General features: G+C 53.0%; 3 protein-coding genes across 10 annotated transcripts in view; 2 read left to right on the top strand and 1 right to left on the bottom strand.

The window, feature by feature from the left end:
* The window catches only part of LOC133341658 (histone-lysine N-methyltransferase EHMT1-like), a 28469-nt gene extending 24100 nt beyond the window's left edge, over nt 1–4369 (top strand). The window contains exons 19-20 of the mRNA XM_061550251.1: nt 3091–3199; nt 4353–4369. Coding sequence (XP_061406235.1) covers nt 3091–3199; nt 4353–4369 — 126 coding nt within the window. The remainder of the gene's footprint in view (nt 1–3090; nt 3200–4352) is intronic.
* LOC133341689 (nucleus accumbens-associated protein 1-like) lies at nt 3176–16460 on the top strand. Of its 8 annotated transcripts, none has more exons than XM_061550297.1 (11): nt 3178–3503; nt 7864–7944; nt 8711–9105; nt 10189–10385; nt 10579–10890; nt 12557–12773; nt 12904–13122; nt 13337–13489; nt 13633–13738; nt 14188–14285; nt 15132–16460. In XM_061550297.1, the coding sequence occupies exons 3-11, from the start codon at nt 8919–8921 to the stop codon at nt 15503–15505; spliced, it is 1863 nt and encodes a 620-aa protein (XP_061406281.1). In that variant the 5' UTR covers nt 3178–3503; nt 7864–7944; nt 8711–8918; the 3' UTR covers nt 15506–16460. The 8 variants fall into 8 exon arrangements, with proteins under 8 accessions (XP_061406282.1, XP_061406281.1, XP_061406275.1 ...); XM_061550291.1 differs by having other exon boundaries at nt 3179–3503; nt 12889–13122; XM_061550294.1 differs by having other exon boundaries at nt 3215–3242; nt 12889–13122.
* The window catches only part of XPR1 (xenotropic and polytropic retrovirus receptor 1), a 33003-nt gene continuing 30255 nt past the window's right edge, over nt 16352–19099 (bottom strand). The window contains 1 exon segment of the mRNA XM_061550289.1: nt 16352–18864. Within this exon segment, the coding sequence (XP_061406273.1) occupies nt 18718–18864 (147 nt within the window). The 3' untranslated portion in view covers nt 16352–18717.

The raw sequence follows: 19099 nt of genomic DNA, 5'->3' as shown, positions 1-19099 counted from the left end.
TTTATATTGGGCATTCATTATTGCCAGCCATTCCTCATGGAGTATAACACTCATGGCTGACATGGTTGTTTTAAATGATTGTTCGTGTCTGTGGAATTGCAATCAATTATAAGTAAAAAACGATTTAGAATTTATGCGAACTAAATAATTACTATCTTGATTTGAAGCTTTCGTGACTGCAGGAATCCATATTCTTTGGTTCTTTCGGTAAAGTCACGTAGGTAGAAAAAATAATAGATCACGACATTTCGATCGCCATCGTCTTGTGTGGCGATCCAAATGTCGTGATCTATTATTTTTTCTACCTACGTGGCTTTACTGAAAGAACCAAAGAGTATACATAATTACTGACATTGATTTGTGTCAAATGTACCTTTTTGAGTATTTAATTTGGAGCTATCGTTTGCAATTGGAACATTTTATGTCTGATTGTATTTAGTAACTTGGCGTTGAAGTTTGAAAATAAAACTGCCTGCATTGGTCGTTAAGCGTGGCTTTAATGTACAACGCTTATTATTTGTTGTGGCCCATTAGACCAACCGTACAACAAGCGGCAGAATACAAATGAGGAGTCCGATGATACATTCTCAGCATGACTTAACAGCAAGAGAAGATGTTTCTCAAAAATGTTGAGAAAAAGGCAAGTTCAAGACAGCCTCTCATCTCGTAGTGTCCGATAAACCATTGAACACAAATTACAGAGTTGCAAAGTTGAACTCAAATCAGTAAAACAGAAGTCGCGTACAATGGGTTGGCTGAACAAAATGTAATATTTTTCGATTTAAAGCTTTCGTGACTGCAGGGATTCATCTTCTTGGTTCTTTCGGTAAAGTCAGGTAGAATGAAAATAATAAAAATAAAACATAATAAAATAATTCTCACGATGTTTCGGCCACAACGCAAGCAGCCGTCCTTAGGTGAAGAACAGGTCTGTCGAGAAGACAGTCTGAATGACACTCCGGGTTTGGAGCGACTTTAAGCTGGGATGGAGGGGGGGAAGGGCGCCTTGACAAAAGAATTTGCATATCAAGAGGAATTTAGCATATTTGTGGTAAATGCAGATATGCGATTAGTACTACTTGTGAAATGCGTAGGAGGTTTGGCGGGGGGTTTAAAGTCATTATGCCCGTGCATTATGCAGGATTAACAGCATCAAAGGGAGGGGATAGGGGTTACATTAATAAAGGGAAGGAATGTTAATAGTATGTAGCTGTAGTAATTAAACCACCACGTAAACAACTAAAATATAAACTACATAGTATCATCAGTATACTAAATATACTTTCCAATAAGCTGAGCTACTAGCAGTAAGTAATACATTACAATTCTATGTCGCAAAAAATATAATATGCTTCCAGCTAAACTTTATTCTCTTACATCACACGAGTCTACCCCGTACTATATACTGCCATATACAAACCCAACATTAAATTATATACTGCCTATAGGAAATGGACGAAGGGGCGTGGGGACGTCCCAGTGTCGCGTGGCAGGGGAAGACGCAGACTTGCATCGTGAGTGAGCGAGCAGGTGACGTGAGCTGCAGTGTGGTCGGTGAACCGTTTGGGATGAGACGAAAGTCTGGAACACCGAGTCCTCGATACAGGAGGAATCAAAGAGTGAAACTCATGGAAACGCTATCGTAAGAGCGATAAAGGAGTGATAACTCAACCATGTTTTATTTTACTAGGTAATATGTATTGTATGTGCCAATAACGCCCGCAATAAAGTAGACATCGGTGCACATTACAACGGAACGTGAACGGTACGGGGCACGGAGCAACAAGAACACATGTATGCAAAGTAAATGGTTGTGGGAGTTGCGTGGAGGCAAGTGTGAGTCGGCGCGTGAATTGAGAGACGCGGGGCGAGTTTCTGATGTCGGGTGGCAGGAGGCGACCGTGGGTCCCAGATGCTCGGGGCTCGTACCCCCCACAGGGCGATGATGTTACAGCAGCAGCTCGTTTGCAGAAGCGACGTGACCACAAATGACAGCTCGACGAAGCGGCTTATGTGGAAATAAATAGAAGCCTCATACTTTAAACGCACGTTCATTCTAAATGTGGTGGGAGACCCGGAGAAAGTTCAACTCGGCCATGGGGAGAACATGCCAACTCAAAGCATGCCAACTCAGAGCATGCCAACTCAGAGCATGCCAACTCAGAGCATGCAGGCGTCAGGGTCGAGCCCACAGCCTCCTCCTGCACACCACGCGAGGTGGTGGACATCTCGCTGCCGCCGCCGTGGTGGCGACAAGTTGACGTGGCCGTCAGTGAGCGAGTGAGTGGCCATCAAGCGCCTTGGAGACCCCCCCCCCCCCCCCCCGGGCTCTTCTGGAGTTTCTATTAAACAAAAGTCCACCACAAGAAGCGGAGGGCGAGTCTGCGTTACTTTGTACAACAGCAAGGGCGGGGATCTTGTAGACTTCGTTCAACAAAGAGGGAGAGGGGTGATCATTTCGGACCCAGGTAGGCCACCCGATAGGCCCATGCTGTCTGTCACCATTTGTCTCACGAGGGTTTGCCCAACGCGGCACATTCTAGGAAGTAGCCCCCCACCTTGGACACGACTGCTTGTACTGTACGATACTGTAGTGACGCTAAAGTACAGTGTAGTGCTGTAGTGGTACTGGGGTAAAGTCTGATACTGTAATCTCACGAGGGTGCCGGCTACAGTGCAGGAGTAACGAGGGTGCCCAGTCGTCGTCTATCACTGTCGTGGCATTGTTGAAGACCAAATATCCCAAAGTTTGAGCTTTCAGGAAGCTCATGGCCCACCCCAAACCACGGCAGATGCTGATAGCTGCTGCAGGCCGTGGGGAATGTAGTCTCCAGCAGCAGCAGTCAGCAGTGTGCGCCTGTGGTCATCCCGACCAGACACAGCGGAGAACCACGACCTGATGATGCCCCATCCACAAACACGAAGGGCGCATCATCACAGCGACACACCCGCTGCTCCTGACGCGCTTATCTGGCGTGAGCACCTGAATGCGAAGTTGTGGTTGTTGATCTGCATCTACGAAGTTGTTGATCTGCATCTACGAAGTTGTTGATCTGCATCTACGAGGTCGTGGTTGTTGTTCTGCATCAGCTGCGACACGAGCTGACGAGTGACACCGGGGACAGTCCACGAGGCGCCGCCCCGCCGCGCTCGGCGCTCGACTGCGTCGCCTGGGGCCGCGCCCAGGACGCGCGGCCGAGTGCGGAGCGCGCGGATCAGTCGCGGAGGAGTCGCGCTCGGAGGTAACTTGGGGCGGCAGCGGCGCTCTCCCCTCGCCCCGCCTCGCCCTCCCCGGCAGTGCGCTCGGCTGCCCGGCCGCGTCTCCTCTCGGGACGCCGCCACTCGCTTCACCGCCTCGGCCGCGCCGCTGCTCACGCGCAGCGGCGCCACCCCAGGGCTCGGACCGGGACCCCCCCCCCCCCCCCCCGGTCGGATTGTTGAGGCCCCGGGCGCGGAGCCTCCTGGCCGCGAAGGCGCTGGGCAAATCGCAGGCTTCTACTCGGGTAAGGCCGCACAGGCCGCGACGGCAAAAGTCGCGGGAGAGTGGCTCGAGGGGGAGCTCGAGAGGGGGGGGGGCTCGAGAGGGGGGGGGGGGCTCGATAGAGGGGGGGGCTCGAGAGGGGGGGGGCTCGAGAGGGGGGGGGGGGCTCGATAGAGGGGGGGGCTCGAGAGGGGGGGGGCTCGAGAGGGGGCCGAGGGGTCGCATCGGGGACCATCACTCGCTGCGAGAATTGGCGGCGCCGCGAAGCCGCCGAGGAGGAGGAGGAGGGGGGCTCGCGAGGGGGGGGGCTCGAGAGGAGGGGGGGGGGCTCGCGCTGGGTGCGGGCAGGGCGAGATCGCGAGCGAGTGTGGGCCGAGAATACAGGCGGGGAGGACGGGGTGAGACTGCGGGTAAGTGGTGTCTAAGGGTGGCCGTGAATGAGTGTGATGATCACGGTTTGCGGTAGTGATTGTGAGTGATTGTGAGTGAATGTACTGATGATGGTGAGTGTGATGAAGGTGAGGGTGATTAGTGTGAGGCTCACTGAGAGTGTGACATGGGTTGTGCTTCGACTCGACGCCTATAGACGTGGAACAGACCGGAGGCGGATGCCCATTGCAGGGGGAATTCTCGTGCTACGAACACTTTGGCGACCTAAACAGACGAGTGGCGCCGCTTGGCTACCCGCGCCACCCGTTCAAATGCCTCCATGTTCATGTCGCGCTGGCCCATTGCACCTCCGAGTCGGTGAAGTAACGACACGGGAGTGCGACTCTGGCGTCCTCGCGGGAGTTCATTGGGCCGGACACATCGCCGCCTCGTAACCAACCCACGCGGGTTAACAATTCGCGTTTGTTTCGCCTCGTGACAGGTGCCTCGGAGGTGTAGAGGAAGCGGCTCTCAGGAGGAAGGTTGCGAGTTTCAATCCTGGGTTGAGGTTTATCAGCTCATCATCCTGACGATGTCGATACAGGTTCCACTTTGCGGGGAAGTCAACCGGTGGCCTATGGATAGAATGCAGAACTTCCACCTCTGGCTCCGGTGTGTAAACAGAACATGAGCATCACCTCGAGACTCATTTGAGTAGGAAATCACGTTGACTCGACTGCTTGGAAAAATAAACGTTGTGGCCTCGGCCATGAAGATTTCCCACCTACATCACACAAATTGTGTGTGATGTATGTTTATGTCGCCTGTAGGTTCCTAAGACGCACGAATTGTGTGATGTCGGTTCCTAAGACGCACGAATTGTGTGATGTCGGTGCTCGGCCCTATCTGTGAGACTGCGAGGCGGGCGATGTCGCTCTGTGGTGTCGCCATGCCGCGCGTTTCGTGTGCAAGCGCAGCGCGTTCCAACTTCGCATTCTTTGTGTGAAGTGGCGGCGCTGTTGGGATGTTCTATTGTTTAAAGGGCCCGTGAGGCAGTGAGGAGTTGAGCTTGTTTGCTCGCGGCTCGCGGTGGCGAATGTTGACCGCTCACACGGGCGTGGAGGTGCCGCTCCTCTGCCGTGTTTGAGTGGGGGGGGGGGGCTGCACAGCTGCGCTCACAGCCTGTGTAAGCACACAGACTGCGTGCTCACAGCCTGTGTGAGCACGCAGACTCTGCGTGCTCACAGCCTGTGTGAGCACACAGACTCTGCGTGCTCACAGCCTGTGTGAGCACGCAGACTCTGCGTGCTCACAGCCTGTGTAAGCACACAGAGTCTGCGTGCTCACAGCCTGTGTAAGCACAGACTGCGTGCTCACAGCCTGTGTGAGCACGCAGACGTGCTCACAGCCTGTGTGAGCACGCAGACTCTGCGTGCTCACAGCCTGTGTAAGCACGCAGACTCTGCGTGCTCACAGCCTGTGTGAGCACGCAGAGTCTGCGTGCTCACACAGCCTGTGTGAGCACACAGACTGCGTGAGCACACACTGCGTGCTCACACAGCCTGTGTAAGCACACAGACTGCGTGCTCACAGCCTGTGTAAGCACAGACTGCGTGCTCACAGCCTGTGTAAGCACACAGACTGCGTGCTCACAGCCTGTGTAAGCACACAGTCTGCGTGCTCACAGCCTGTGTAAGCACGCAGACTCTGCGCTCACACTCGCAATCTGTGCTCACGCAACACCCAGCCCTTGGGGCGGTTAGGAGGGTCAAACTCTGTGTGACCGTCCACGTGTGACCCCACGTGGACGGTCGCTGGGCACGAGTGACCCTGTCGTCTCAGACGGCGGTGTGCGCCGTGACAAGACGAGGTGGTCTTGCGGTGTCTTCTTGCCGTCGCGACCCTCCCTGGCCGCTGTCGTTTGGCATGCACGGGCCTGCGTGTGCGCCTCACTAATGCACATTAAAGTGTTTACACGCTGCCGCCGCCGCCGCATGCTGATGACATACTTAGCGGATGACATAACGCCGGCAGGAGCGTGCGTGGAATGGCAATGCCCACGCCGCGTTCCTAAGACGCAGGAGCTCATCCAACAGCGCACGAATCGCGCTCAGTCAAAGCGCAAATAATGGACGAGTCAAAGTGCAAATAATGGACGAGGCAAAGTGCAAATAATGGACGGTAGTGCCCAGGTCAGCAGCGGGGAGGCCACGGCACAGCACTCGTATGGGTGGCCTCGCTGAGTGAGGCCGTGTTCGGCCACAGCCGAGGGCACTTGGGCGTTGAAGGATGATTACTGGTAAAGAAGGATGGTACCCCGTGAAGGGTTGCGAGGTGTTGTTTCTTTACGACCTGCCTGGCGCGTGCTGGCCACAATCAACAGACAAAGCAAATGTCGCACCGGCCAGTGGTCCCTGTGTGTTGACGAGTGCACAATGCGTTGAGGCGGTGTGCGGCACGCGTAGCCCGCACGAACGTGCCTGCGTCAGTCCCGTGCACGACTAAATGTGTCGTGGTCATCGGGGAGTGGCGTGGTCGGCGATGAGTCGTGTTTGGTTAAGTCAAAGTGATCGACCTCTTGCCCAAATTAACCTCAAGGCGGTGCTCGTTTGGGCACCAAATCAACGAGCATATTTGCGCACGTGACAACCTGATTTTATGTGGCTCTGCCGTGTAGTGGGGGCTACAATAACAAGTTGGCATTTTACTTACACGACCTAACCCAAAATAAACCAATTATGCTCATCTCCTTTACAAAGATTGATTCTGATTTTGATATGCCTATAGCGTGGACAAGTCTCTCCACAGACAACCTTTGTTGACTTGTCCACGAAGTGGTATTTATTTTATTGACCCTGGAGGGATAATGGGCTGACTCAATCCCCAACCATGATCTGAACTCAGATCACCGATTGACAGCAGTAGACTCCCCTGCTGAGCCACCTCACCGGTTGATGAGTAGTGTGGTGGTGGATGAGTAGTGTGGTGGTGGATGAGTGGTCTGTATAGCTCTGTGAAGTCCTGTTCAAGCAGAGAGACCATCTTGTTGAATGTGAGTGGAGTAGCTGTTTTTAGGGCCTTGTCATTTAATAGCGCAGCGATGCGTGTGAGTTGATGTAAAACATTATTGTGGGTAAACTGTATTGGATCACTTGGCGCTGTGTAGTCTGCCGTCTGCTGTAACCAGTTGTCTGTGTCGCCTGCTGTCTGTGTGTATAACTTGCTGTCTGTGTGTATAACTTGCCATCTGTGTGGTCTGCCCTCTGTAATCTTGTCTGTGTAGCCTGATGTCTGGTTACTCTAGTGTCTGTATGGCCTGCTGTGTGGTTAGCCTGCTGTTAGTCTGGTTGGTCTGATGTCTGGTTAGCCTGCTGTCTGGTTGGCCTGCTGTGTGGTTAGCCTGCTGTCTGGTTGGTCTGCTGTTAGTCTGGTTAGCCTGCTGTGTGGTTAGCCTGCTGTTTGTCTGGTTGGTCTGATTAGCCTGCTGTTAGTCTGGTTGGTCTGCTGTGTGGTTAGCTTGCTCTTAGTCTGGTTGGTCTGCTGTCTGGTTGGTCTGCTGTTAGTCTGGTTAGCCTGCTGTTTGTCTGGTTGGTCTGATGTCTGGTTCGCCTGCTGCTTGTCTGGTTCATTTTCTGTGTGGCTGTGGAGTCTGCTGTTTTTCTGGATGAACTTTTGTATTTCTCGTTATTCTGCTGTGCGGCTGTACATTCTGCTGTTTGATTAGCCTGCTGTTTAGTTTGTATGCTGTATGGCTGTATAGCCTGTTTATATAGCCTGCTGTCTGTTATCTGGTTATTATGTTTTGTGACTGGCACGTTTGGATAGGATCCGCGACTGTAGGGCACAAAGTAAGTTGGCGCGCGCTGGTACAGTGTGAGTGTGTACATAGAATGTTAACGCGGGCCGCGCTGCTGCTTGACATGCGTGTCACATGGTGGGATATGCCGAATGGTGATGACTCATTTAGGCCGTCTGGGTCCCGTCTCAATCCCGCCCATTGTCTGCGTGCATAGACGCACGGCAACACGGAATCTCACACTGCTGCTGGTGACGGCAGCGCCTTCATACCCAACTTTGCCTGCGTCCTCCGTGCAGTGAGTGATTTTCTCTGTGATGTTCCCCGGTGACGAGCTGTGTTCCTCGGAGGCTGCTGAACACAAGTAGTTTTCTCCGCGTGCGTGTGTGGACTGGCCAGATAAGTGTACATTACAGCTGTGATCACGTTGGTGCATTTTATATCGTTTATCTCCATTGCTCAGACCAACTGTTTCGCTAACATCATTACCTATTGGCTTGGGATGAAGTTGAAACCAAAGTACAAAGGGCTGCTTTTGCATGCTGAGACATTGCTCTGTCTGCTTGGCACTTGCAGGTTTGCGTGTCAGCATCTTGCAATGGAGACGATGGTGGCTTGTGGTGGTGATTGACTGTTTGCTAATGAGCCCCGCAGTGGGTGGCTGTAGTCTTGTGTTAATTTTACTACCTTGCATGGAGGCTCATCTCGTGTATTGTACTGAGGACACGATGTGCTCAATGGCAACACGATACCCACTGTTTGTCAAAGGATGCGCAGCTTTGAGATGTGCAACATTTGTTTCTAGCAACCAAACATACATAATCACAGGAGGAAACTTTAACATGTATCCTCAGTCCACTCGATAGTTCTAGAAGAGAACGTTGCAGAAACTGAATAATTCTCCAAAGTGGCGCTGTATGGAAACCTGTGGCACGGCGTTGGACTACAACAATGTGCGTAGAACCTGTGATGTCAAGCAGCAGCAGCTGGAATGGACAGCACGAGGCACCGCATGTGGCAGTGTGTTCACGTCGTGTGTGCTTGCTGTCCCGCGCCTGTGGCAGGTCTGGCGGGCGGTCCTCTCCCCTGCCTCCGCGAGCCGTTCAGTGCGCGACTGCCGTGGCCGTGCGATGTTGGGAAGGAGCCGTCACGGCTCGGGAGGCGCCTAGGGGAGTTTCTGCGAGGCCACGTTCGCTCGCTTCCCACCGGCGCTTTTGAAACGGTGTCGTGTGGTGCGCGAGGGCGGCGGTGCCGTGGCGTAGTGAAGCCGCCATGGCGTCCAGCGTGCAACTGGAGGTGCCGGATTTTGGCAGCGCCGTCTTGTGCAGCCTCAACGAGCAGCGCATGCAGGGCCTCTACTGCGACGTGACGGTGCGTGCCCGCGGACAGGATTTCCGCGCGCACCGCGCCGTGCTAGCCGCCAGCAGCGCCTACTTCCGCGACATATTCGCTAGCACAGGTACTGGGCGCACACACGACCTGGGTTCGATTCCCGACTGGGGCACCTTTCTGTGCTGAGTTTGTATGTCCACCCTCTGTTCTGCATGGGCTTCCTTTGGGTTCTCTGGTTTTCTCCCATCGTGAAAACAAACCCACATACAATGTAACTGGTATTGGCCAAACATCACCAATGCTCATCTGCAAATTACACACAGCAGCAAAATCGCTTTCTCCTGCGATAATTTGGCATCACTATCCTGAAAAAGATGATTGACAATTAATGAGGCTTTCATAGGTAAACAAGGAAAAATAATCAGTCAAAAGTTATTTCCTGCTTTCTGAGCATTGGGGCATTGCTCATCTCTTACAGGCCTTCAGAGCCAGTGGTGGAAATTCCACTAACCTATGGTGGGGGCGAGTATCAAGAGGACAACTGTTGACTTCCTCACAAAGTGGTACTTGGTGGTAATCATTTTATTGACCCCTGGATGGACGATGAGCTAAGTCGACTCCCAATCTGTATTTGAATTCGGAACCTTCTGATCATGAGCCACTTGCTTGATCGCTGAGCCACTACAGAGGACAAAGACCACCTACATTTACAGCCGCCACAGGCAACATCGCCCCACCGTGAGCCTGAGCAGCACGTCGAGGTTTCATGTCTCGTGTACACAAATGTGAACTTAGGCGTCTTCACGTTTGTCGTGTGCTTGCACTCAGTTATTGTGTCTAACCAGGTGAAAACTCAAAAAGGCCAGGATGGTGTCACGTGTCACACAATGACAAAAGCAATAACATAATAACACTTCCAACAATGAAGCAAATAGAAATCAATGCAAAAACAACCACGTTACAGAAGATGTCAAAAACAGTGCCTAAATATACAGCAGGATTACATTAAATCAATGTCCTGGAATGAAAGTGGACTCACGACAAATTACTTTACAAAGCCACTCCGTCAAACTATCATCAAATTTATTCTGGGTTGATAATTGTGCAAGTGCGTCAAGAGACGGTTGTATACGTCAAATACAACAGCAAGTGAAGTTTTGCCGCACAGAATCGACAGCTCGGATGGAGTTGAGCGGCCGTGTTCCCACAGCGAACGCAGAGGACGGCTCAGAGGGGCCCCTACAGGTGGAGCTGCCTCCTGCGATCCAGCCATGCTCGTTCCAGCAGGTGCTCACCTTCTGCTACACGGGGCGGCTCAGCCTCCCGGCATGCGAGCAGTTCCTGGTGATGTACACGGCCGGCTTCCTGCAGATCCGTGGCATCGTCGAGCGGGGCGCTGAGCTCGCGGTACGGCAGTCGCGCAGCAGTGTGCGCGCGTGCACGTGGAGCGAACGTGACCATTTGTTATTGTGTACAGCGTGCACACGCCTGTGTTCTTCGTTGTTTGTAGAACATGCACGTCTTTCGAATATGTTCTGTCGTGTATGACAAACACACGTCGTCGTGGGTCGTGTGTCCACGCCATTGATTCTGACTGCAGATGGCCGCCAAAGTGAGCTCCCCACGCTGCGACTCGCAGACGGCTCCACAGCCGGAGGACGGCCTCTCGGAGTCGGAGAGTTCTGCGGCGGAGACCACCTCGCAGGGCGCGCCACACCTCTACCGTCTCACCCACCAGCCCTCCCCGCCGGGGCAGGGCCCGGGGCAGGGCCCTGGGCAGGGCCCTGGACAGGGCCACGGGCGACATGTGCAGGGCCCGGGGAGGGATGGGACCACTCCGCCGGGGGCCGCCTACCAGCAACACCAGAATCGGCACTCCCCACCTGGGCAGACGCATGCGTCACGCGCGCACGTATGTGTGCACGCTAGCAGCTACACCACTACTCGCCCAATATACACACACACAACAACCACCTTTTGCCACTAAGTGGCGGTAATGTCACCACAGCGCTTGTGCCAGGCTATGTGCATTTTGAGGCCATGTGAAGTGTCGAACGCCCGCTAGCAGGTCACGTGACAGACCCAGGTGCCATGGGTTGACTGACTGAGATGACTGGTCAATCGATGCACCACCTGTGCCCCCCACTGTGCTAACTTGCTGTGTTTTATCCACCCGGTGATCGATCTGCTCATGTTGTGAGCGTCGCTCCTCTCCCCTCTGTTGTTGTTGGAGGGCGACTGCCTCCAACTGCCCAGTAGCGTCCTTCACGAGCCTCCTCTACAGGGCGATCTTGACACCCCTGGTACCAGTCATAGATCTCCACAATCTCGTGCCCCATCCATCTCTTCTCTAGCCCGTGCCACGCCCGTATAGTCCCCTCTATCTGGCAGAACAGAAGCTGTTTAAAAAACAACACAGATAACACGCACACAGTACACAAGCAACCACTGCAACACTACTTACATCCACTCATGTAACATATAGTACACAATTAGTGTTTATTCAGGACCAAATTCCTCAATCTTAAGACACCCCATAACACCAAAGTGCACTTCACCGAGGACACAAAGCTCACATGGTTCTCACTCATCCTCTGAGAATGCCTCAACTTCCTGGAATTCCATCGCTTCAGGTACTCTGCAAAGACCCATAACCTCACACTGAGACATCGACTCGGTGAAAACACACTGGGCACTTTTCTCTGTGAATATCCCAACACCTGGATTCCATCACTTCACAAACGTTCTTGGTTTGTCCCAATTTGATGCTGAGCTGGAGATTCTTTATAACTTATCTTGCATTTGACTCCTGTGCCCTCATCTGTTTACACATTAGTGCAATAGTCACTCCCTTTATCTGTTTAATGTTTCTTTAACTTAATTTTGTAATGTGCTGTGATCAGTCGAAATATAATCTTTCTGAGCCAACTCGCACTCCAGAAAGTCTAATTAACATTGATGTATGTTCATGCAATGTTTCCAATTTCTCATGTGATGTTGTTTTTGTTTATTTCTATTTGCCTTGTTACTGTACTTTGTGTGTTTAGCAATTTTGGTGTCCCATTTTTGCAAATAAGACGCCTAGTCTCTTGAGTTTTCATCTGGTTAAGGGACCCACACGACACACACAATATACCACAGCATTACTTTACAAAAACACAGCAACACAACCACCATGGGGACAAAATTACAAAGTACATTACATGACTGCACACATTGTGGACCCATAGCAACACTATTCACACAACTCACACCCATGATGAAAACACACAGCAACACTGTCACGACATAGAATGCTCCCACACACAAGGATGTGGCTGTGGATATTTAAGTACGAGGGAAAAACATGGGATGGCTGATATTCCTCATCTCTAAACATCTGTGCCATCTTTAATTTAGAAAATGGCATTAACTCTTTAGGTATCGACAAGACGTATACAACTCGGGCCCTTGTTTGGCATAAGCGTCTCAAGTCGGGAGCATAGCTGCGGGAGTGTGGAGTCTCCGGGACTGGCAAAGTTGCTCTGCATCCTCTCGCCCCACCGTTACACTGGACCCTTTGCCCCCCGTGTCCCCAGGCAGGGCAGTCGAGCCCTGCGCACGCGTTGGCCGGACAGCAGGGCTCGGGCAACCGGCTACATGGGTTGCTGCCGCGCGTGAAATTGGAGGCCGGAGGAGACGCGCAGCAGGCGGTGATTCAGTGCGTGCCAACGCACAAGCGGCTGTACGAGGGCCCCGGGGCGCAAGGCACCGTGGCCAGCAAGGTCCAGCGCAACAGCCATGGCGGGGCCACAGGTATGGAGCGGCAGATGCGCCTGCCACCCTCCGGCTGCCTCCCAACAACCTCTGCCTGCACCTTGCTGAGCTCCCCACATGGCCTCCCCACTCTCTCTCTCTGCTGTTGCCGAAGCTTCTGGTTATGCAGGGCGCAGCGACCAGGACAGCCCTGGTGCCGGCAGCTGCCTGCAGGGCCGGGAGAGCCCAGCAGGGGCAGGGGGCAGTGCCTTTGGGATAGAGGAGGGGGAGGAGGAAGGAGACGGGGAGGCGGGGGACGAGGAGGAGGGAGAAGAGGAGCCTTACGAAGAGGGTGGCGACGAATACTACGGCCACGTGTACAGCATGATGTCAGCTGCCTATCACTCGGGTAGGTCTGGCTCCCTAGCTGGGAGAGAACTGGGAGTTGGGGGACAGACGGTTGGGGTAGCTTAGGGCAGTGGATTGTAGGTATTGCCAAACATATAACATTTGGATAAAAAAATTAGGGTTCGTGTGATGTCAGAATAGATATGCCCGCTGTGAATTGTGTCGTGAACAAGTGTATGGGCTGCCCTGTGTACTGAATTTGTGCGCGCGTGTAGTTTGCGAGCGTGTAGAGTCTCTGCCCACGGCCCGTGGCTCGCGCTGCGAGCTGTCTGCCCTGCCTCCCGACCTACTCACGCAGATCGGTCAGCGTTGCCACCCTCACCTCTACTCCGAGGGAGACCCTGGGGAGAAGCTTGAGCTGGTATCAGGTCAGTGGACCGACACCGATGTCCGCATGTGACTTGCATCCTGTCAAGATTAATTGTGCTGGCAAGACTCGGTGCAGTCTCCATGCTGTACTTGCTGTGCACTCGTGGACTCAAGGCTCAACACGACTGCTCGTGCCGTGCAGGAACGGGCGTCTACATCACGCGGGGGCAGCTCATGAACTGTCACTTGTGTGCCGGCGTGCGGCACAAAGTGCTGCTGCGCCGTCTGCTTGCAGCATTCTTTGACCGGTACCAATGCACAAACACGTGCCCGTGTGGCTGCATGGGCTTGAGCGGCCAGTGCTGTGAGCGAGCACCTATTCAAAAGACCACCATGGCACACGTAGGTTTGGTGTAGCCACCTTGTCTCACCAGTGCTGACATCATTTACACTGCACCAGGCACTCACTCGAGAAAAGGGTTCGGATGCCGAATGCCACAAATGTAGTCTGTAACTGGAAATTAAACCCAAGTGGCTGGGTTCATATTGCATTGCAGTAGCCACTGGGTGACTGCTGCCCATACACATCAATTCACAGAGGTGTGCATAAACACAAACCTATTCACACACACAGAAACGAGTTCTGCATTTAGCCTAATAGACTCCTGTTTTTGGTGTAGTTTGGGGTGTACTTGTGTGGGTCTGTGTGTGCTGCATGTTGTTGTATGTGTGGTATGTGGTCGTGCTGTGGGTGCAGAACCACTCTGGCAAACAGCTGTGGCACTGGGATTCGCTCTTCCACGAACGATCCAACGCGCAAGCCGCTGGACAGCCGTGTCCTCAATGCCGTCAAACGTAGGTCACCCCCTATTGTCATGTGACCTCCCGCTCGTCACCCAGACAGCCTCCACCTCATTGTTGTGCACCTCCATATTCCACCATTCACCTCTTCCACAGTCCACGTTCGACGATTCAGCAGTCGCTCTCAGCCATCACCCCGTGAATGCATTTTTTTGGAAAGTGAGAAAATCATGTCACCCCAATCTAGGAGTTTGAGAAAGTTATTCCAGGAAGTGCTCCTCATCCACGGGGGGGGGGGGGGGGGGGGGCAGGCGCAGAGTGGTGCGAAGCTAAAAGTTTGATTCGTGACACAGGTGCCTGTGTGGAGTTCTCCCTCTGTCCGTCATCGGATTCCTCCGGGTTATCCAGTTTCCTCTCTTCACTGAAAACAATGTCATTGGTGTTGACCAAACATTGCAAATTAGCAGGACCCTCATGAAAAAGCCTTAAGACGCAAATAATTAGTATAATCAATAATCGGCCACCTGTAATCCCTGGCCCCAAGCAGGAACTTTGGAGGGGAAGCTGAGAGTTAAGCCACGTGACATTTTACAGGAAACTTGTACAAGGTTTACACAGCATTCATGGTACAGTAATGCCACAAATTACGTCTCCCCCTTTTGCATCATTTCGCAAATACGTCCTAAGTTAATTAATACCACGACCTGATTTGCGTCACCTCAGCCCACACCACTTATGTCGCTGGCAGCATCCGCCTTTTCTCATATCAGTTGCCTCAGCCTTCGTCTCCACCAAATCCATGTCTGATGTTCCTGCGGTGCTGTGAGTTATCATCTGCTCCAAGTCAAGTGCTGTTGTAGTTTTCTCACGAAGAGCCCGCCCGTGTCGCTGCCTCCTCAGTTTACTGCCAGAAGTTCGCCCCCAACTTCCGCGAGAGCGAGATGAACGTGATCGCGGCCGACATGTGCACCAACGCGCGCCGCGTGCGCAAGCGCTGGCTGCACTCGGCGCTGCCTGAGAGAGACATCATGTACCACGGCCTCCTGCCCGACCTGCAGGGCTGCTACGAGGGCCCGGATGGGGAGGCCGAGCCGCCGGACCAGGGTGGTGGCGCCGGGGGGGCCCTGGAGCACTCGGCAGTGGTTGGGGGGGGCGGCCTCCCTGACCACGCGTCGTCATACGACGGCTCCGACCCGGCCGTGCACTCGTACGAGAGCTCGGGGGACGAGGCCAGGGGGAACTTGACGAGCGGCGGCTATGAGGGACAGCACTGAGAAGGGCGGCGGTGCTGGGGAGGAGGGGGGCATCCTCTTCCCCCCCCCCCCCCACCCCCCTGCGCAACAACGCCGCGAGAGGCCTGCGCAGCGTAGGCAACGCTTTTTACGTAGATTTTTTTTGTGATTTTAGGTGGGGGCCGTGTAAACAGCACGTGGACGGGGCGAGCGAGAGATCGTGTGAGCAAAATAAGAACTCGTCCGGCATCGAGACTGTTAGTGTGTACGTTGTAGTGTGCGTGTGCTTTAGGATCGGTTTACATCGTGAGAGAGTCTCGACCGCGGTACAGGTCTGTTCAGTTTTTGAAGAAGCACATGGACACGTGTGAGCCACGCGGCAAGAATGTCACCGCCCGCGCAGCCTCTGAAACTCGGACCTTTTATTGAGCGGAAGAAAGTGGAGATTGGTCGGCCTTCCAGGACAAGGAGTTGTCTTGCTTCTTTCTGTTTCCATATCACCACATCGGGGCTTATGTGCAAAAAACAGAATCCCAAGTCTTTTGTCAGGAGTGTGGCTTTTATATGATGCAAGTGGTAAATTGCACTGCTAAGAGGTTTAGATTTATGAAAAACCTTGGACGACCAAATTGGCATCGCAGGGGAAGCAATGTGACGGTGCCCAACAACCCAAACGTGCTTGGCGACTCCATGAGGCGCCTGCCGGTGGCTGTGTTGTTGCTGCCTTGAGTGGCTCTCAAGTAGACGCCGCTCGCTCTGGGGCGTTGCTGCTTCGACTCCAGACAGCAGCAGTGACTGTGCTGCTGCTTTACAAGTTACGCGGTCAAAAACCCAGCGGTGGCAAACTTTTGTGTATTTTGATTTAGTAGCATCTGTAAGACAAAGGCAGAATTTTATACACTAATTTATTTTCACAACTACTAATTTGCATTATTAAACCATTTTGTAAATAAATTAAGACATACAACAGTAAATAAAGTTTGATTGAAGGCAAAAACTGCCTCTGTTTTGTTTTACCTCCAACTTCACACAACAAACACGACACCATCCACAAGTACCCTGCCCATGAGAAGGACAGCGCAATGACGCAGCATGCAGGGGTTGGGCTTGGAAGGGAAGGACCGCCATTGCGTCTCTTCCAAGAATCCGTTTTGAAAATCACAGACAACTAGCACAGGACAGCGCACGGGACATTAACTGCACAGCCAATCGCAATCCACTAGGAGAGCCCAGAGAAACCACCTACCTACACAAGCAAGTTTACAACAGCACAGACACCAACACCACCAGCTCCGCCTTCCAGCTACAGCCACTTGGGCTTGGGGGGGGGGGGGGGGCAAACACTGATCTTCCTCCTGCACGCTGTGCGACGTCTCTGCAATCGCCTGTGTTCATTAAGGCTGGCTAAGGGCACGAATGCAGCGTGCAATTGTAAGATTCTCTCTGCCCTGAAATCAAACCTGACCGACATAAGAAGATTTTGGTTACGTTTGAAAACATCCCAGGAAGGAGTAAATGCTAGTTATGGCATTAAAAGCAACACCGAACGATTGTTGTTTAACAAGTGCTACAAAAGCTTCTTCTGCAATAAAACTGCCTCAAACCCACTGATGGGGGTTCAATTGGGGCCCCAAGCCCAATAAGCTCAAAGCCTCCACTGTCCATGGCCACCCAGAGATTATGGGAATTCAGGGGGACCTGGAGACATTGGGTCAAACAGCACCACCAGTGGATACGGGGACAGCAGTTGACACCTCGATATGAAATCTAGTAGTACATCCATAGCTACATCCAGACTTGAACCTACGTTTAAAAGAGGTCGACGGCACTATACTGAATTCTATAAGAGCACAGATGCATTGCTTAGTGCTTGGGGTTTGCATGGATGCAAGACCGTGCTACTCTAACGATTAGCAGTTTGTACGGTGCGAAAGAAGTTCAATATACTGCTGTGAGGAGGAAATACAGGTCGCTAGGGTGAGAATTGAGGGGTCTCCACGAACCTGGCGACCATGGTCCTGGTGTGGGGCCACCTCTAATCGTGTAACATACAGAGCGACACACAACCTCACATTCACTAAATGGCAAAAAGATTCTTGCACCATTTGTGGAGCACAACTGCCCCTGTGATTAAAGTCTCTGGCCAATTTGCCAAAAACTGGTCACAGCCTGCTCCAAAACCCCACAGACAAACGATGCATAAAAAATATACGGATGAAGTGAAAAGGTCACGTGTGACCTGAGCTCCAATGCCTTGGAGGCCCAGGAGTAGTCGCCACCTTTTCCAGAGACCAAACCCGGACATATTTCTCAGTCCGCATAGGTTTATCAAAACTGCAGTAAACTGTTATAAAGTTCAACGCGATGCCGGTACTAAATCAGTTCCTGCCACCTGCACGCAGATGCCAAATGCCGACTGTTCGGCTCAAACCCGGACAGGTGGCGACCCTTCACAGGAGCCCTCATTACATTTCCACCCCGTGACCACCAAGGGGCGGACTTGCCTCTGTGGCACCCCGCGTCTCTGCGCGCTGCCACCAACAGCAGAGCCCACGATTCCCCCCGTCGAGAGGGCTCGGGCCCCACGCGTCACTGGAAAGCTCGCAAGCACCTTTGAGCCCTGAGTGTGTCATTGGCAGAGTGAGACGGGGGGTCAGCTCAGCTTTGCCATCGACGGGGCGTCTAGGTATAACCAAGGAAACCGAGACAAACGTCCGTAAGCTGCAAGCTCGAGATTTGAGATTCCAGTCACGACTTACTGTCACAGGATCTGGTTATAACTGCTCACGTGCGGCAATTTTTTTATATAAAAATTTCAAAAAGCTACGGCACTCCGAGAGAAAGCGCAGTCGCGTAAATTCGCATACAGGGATAGAATTTGGACAAAACGTGAGTAAAGTTGAGTTCAATGCTCAGTGAGAGGAGGCGCGTTCCCGTGCGCGAGTGCAGGCTTCTGCCGACAACTCCCGAGGGTGGCGGGGGGGGGGCTCATGAGCGAGGTGGGGGGAGAAGAATTGCGCTGCCCATTAATGTGCGAAAGCGATGGCGAGTTGGAAGGAACGTGAGTGTAGAGAAGGGAGAGTGATGAGTGCGAGCAGCGGGAGGGTGGTCGACAGTGGCAGCTTCTGCACTGGAGCTGGCACCTGGCAGCACGGCCCTCCCCGGGGACCTCTTGCCTGCTGAGATGAACTCTTCGTGGGTGATATTAATTATTCTCAAAAAGTTTTTGCGAAATAAAAAATGTCCACAGTCGCTCATGAAATGCAAAAAAAACTCAAAACAAAGTCAGTGGGGAGCCATACTCGGGGGCTGCCAGTGCCGCCTGGGGCGACGGCGCTTACGTGTTGAGCGTCTCGTCGTCCGTGTCGTCGATGAGAACCTTCGTGTCCTTGTTCTTCACCCTGAGGCCAGAAGAGCAGAACAGGTACAAGACGCGCACAAACACAACGCGCATTCACAAACACGACAACCACCACCGCGATACGCCACTAAGTGGCGGTGACGTAACCATGCCATTCGTGCCAAGATCGGTGCACTCCGAGGCTGTAACGTTAAGTGCGGAAGGCTCGATATGAAGGCTGACATGGCGTACGCGGGGGTGGTGTGGCCAGCACCACGCCCAACTGCATGTCTCGC

The sequence above is a fragment of the Lethenteron reissneri genome, chromosome 12 (genome assembly GCF_015708825.2).
Source record: "Lethenteron reissneri isolate LAM-NWPU_2019-01 chromosome 12, ASM1570882v1, whole genome shotgun sequence".
Classification (NCBI taxonomy): Eukaryota; Metazoa; Chordata; class Hyperoartia; order Petromyzontiformes; family Petromyzontidae; genus Lethenteron; species Lethenteron reissneri.
The sequence above is the reverse complement of the archived record's forward strand: the minus strand, read 5'-3'. Positions and strand labels throughout refer to the sequence as shown.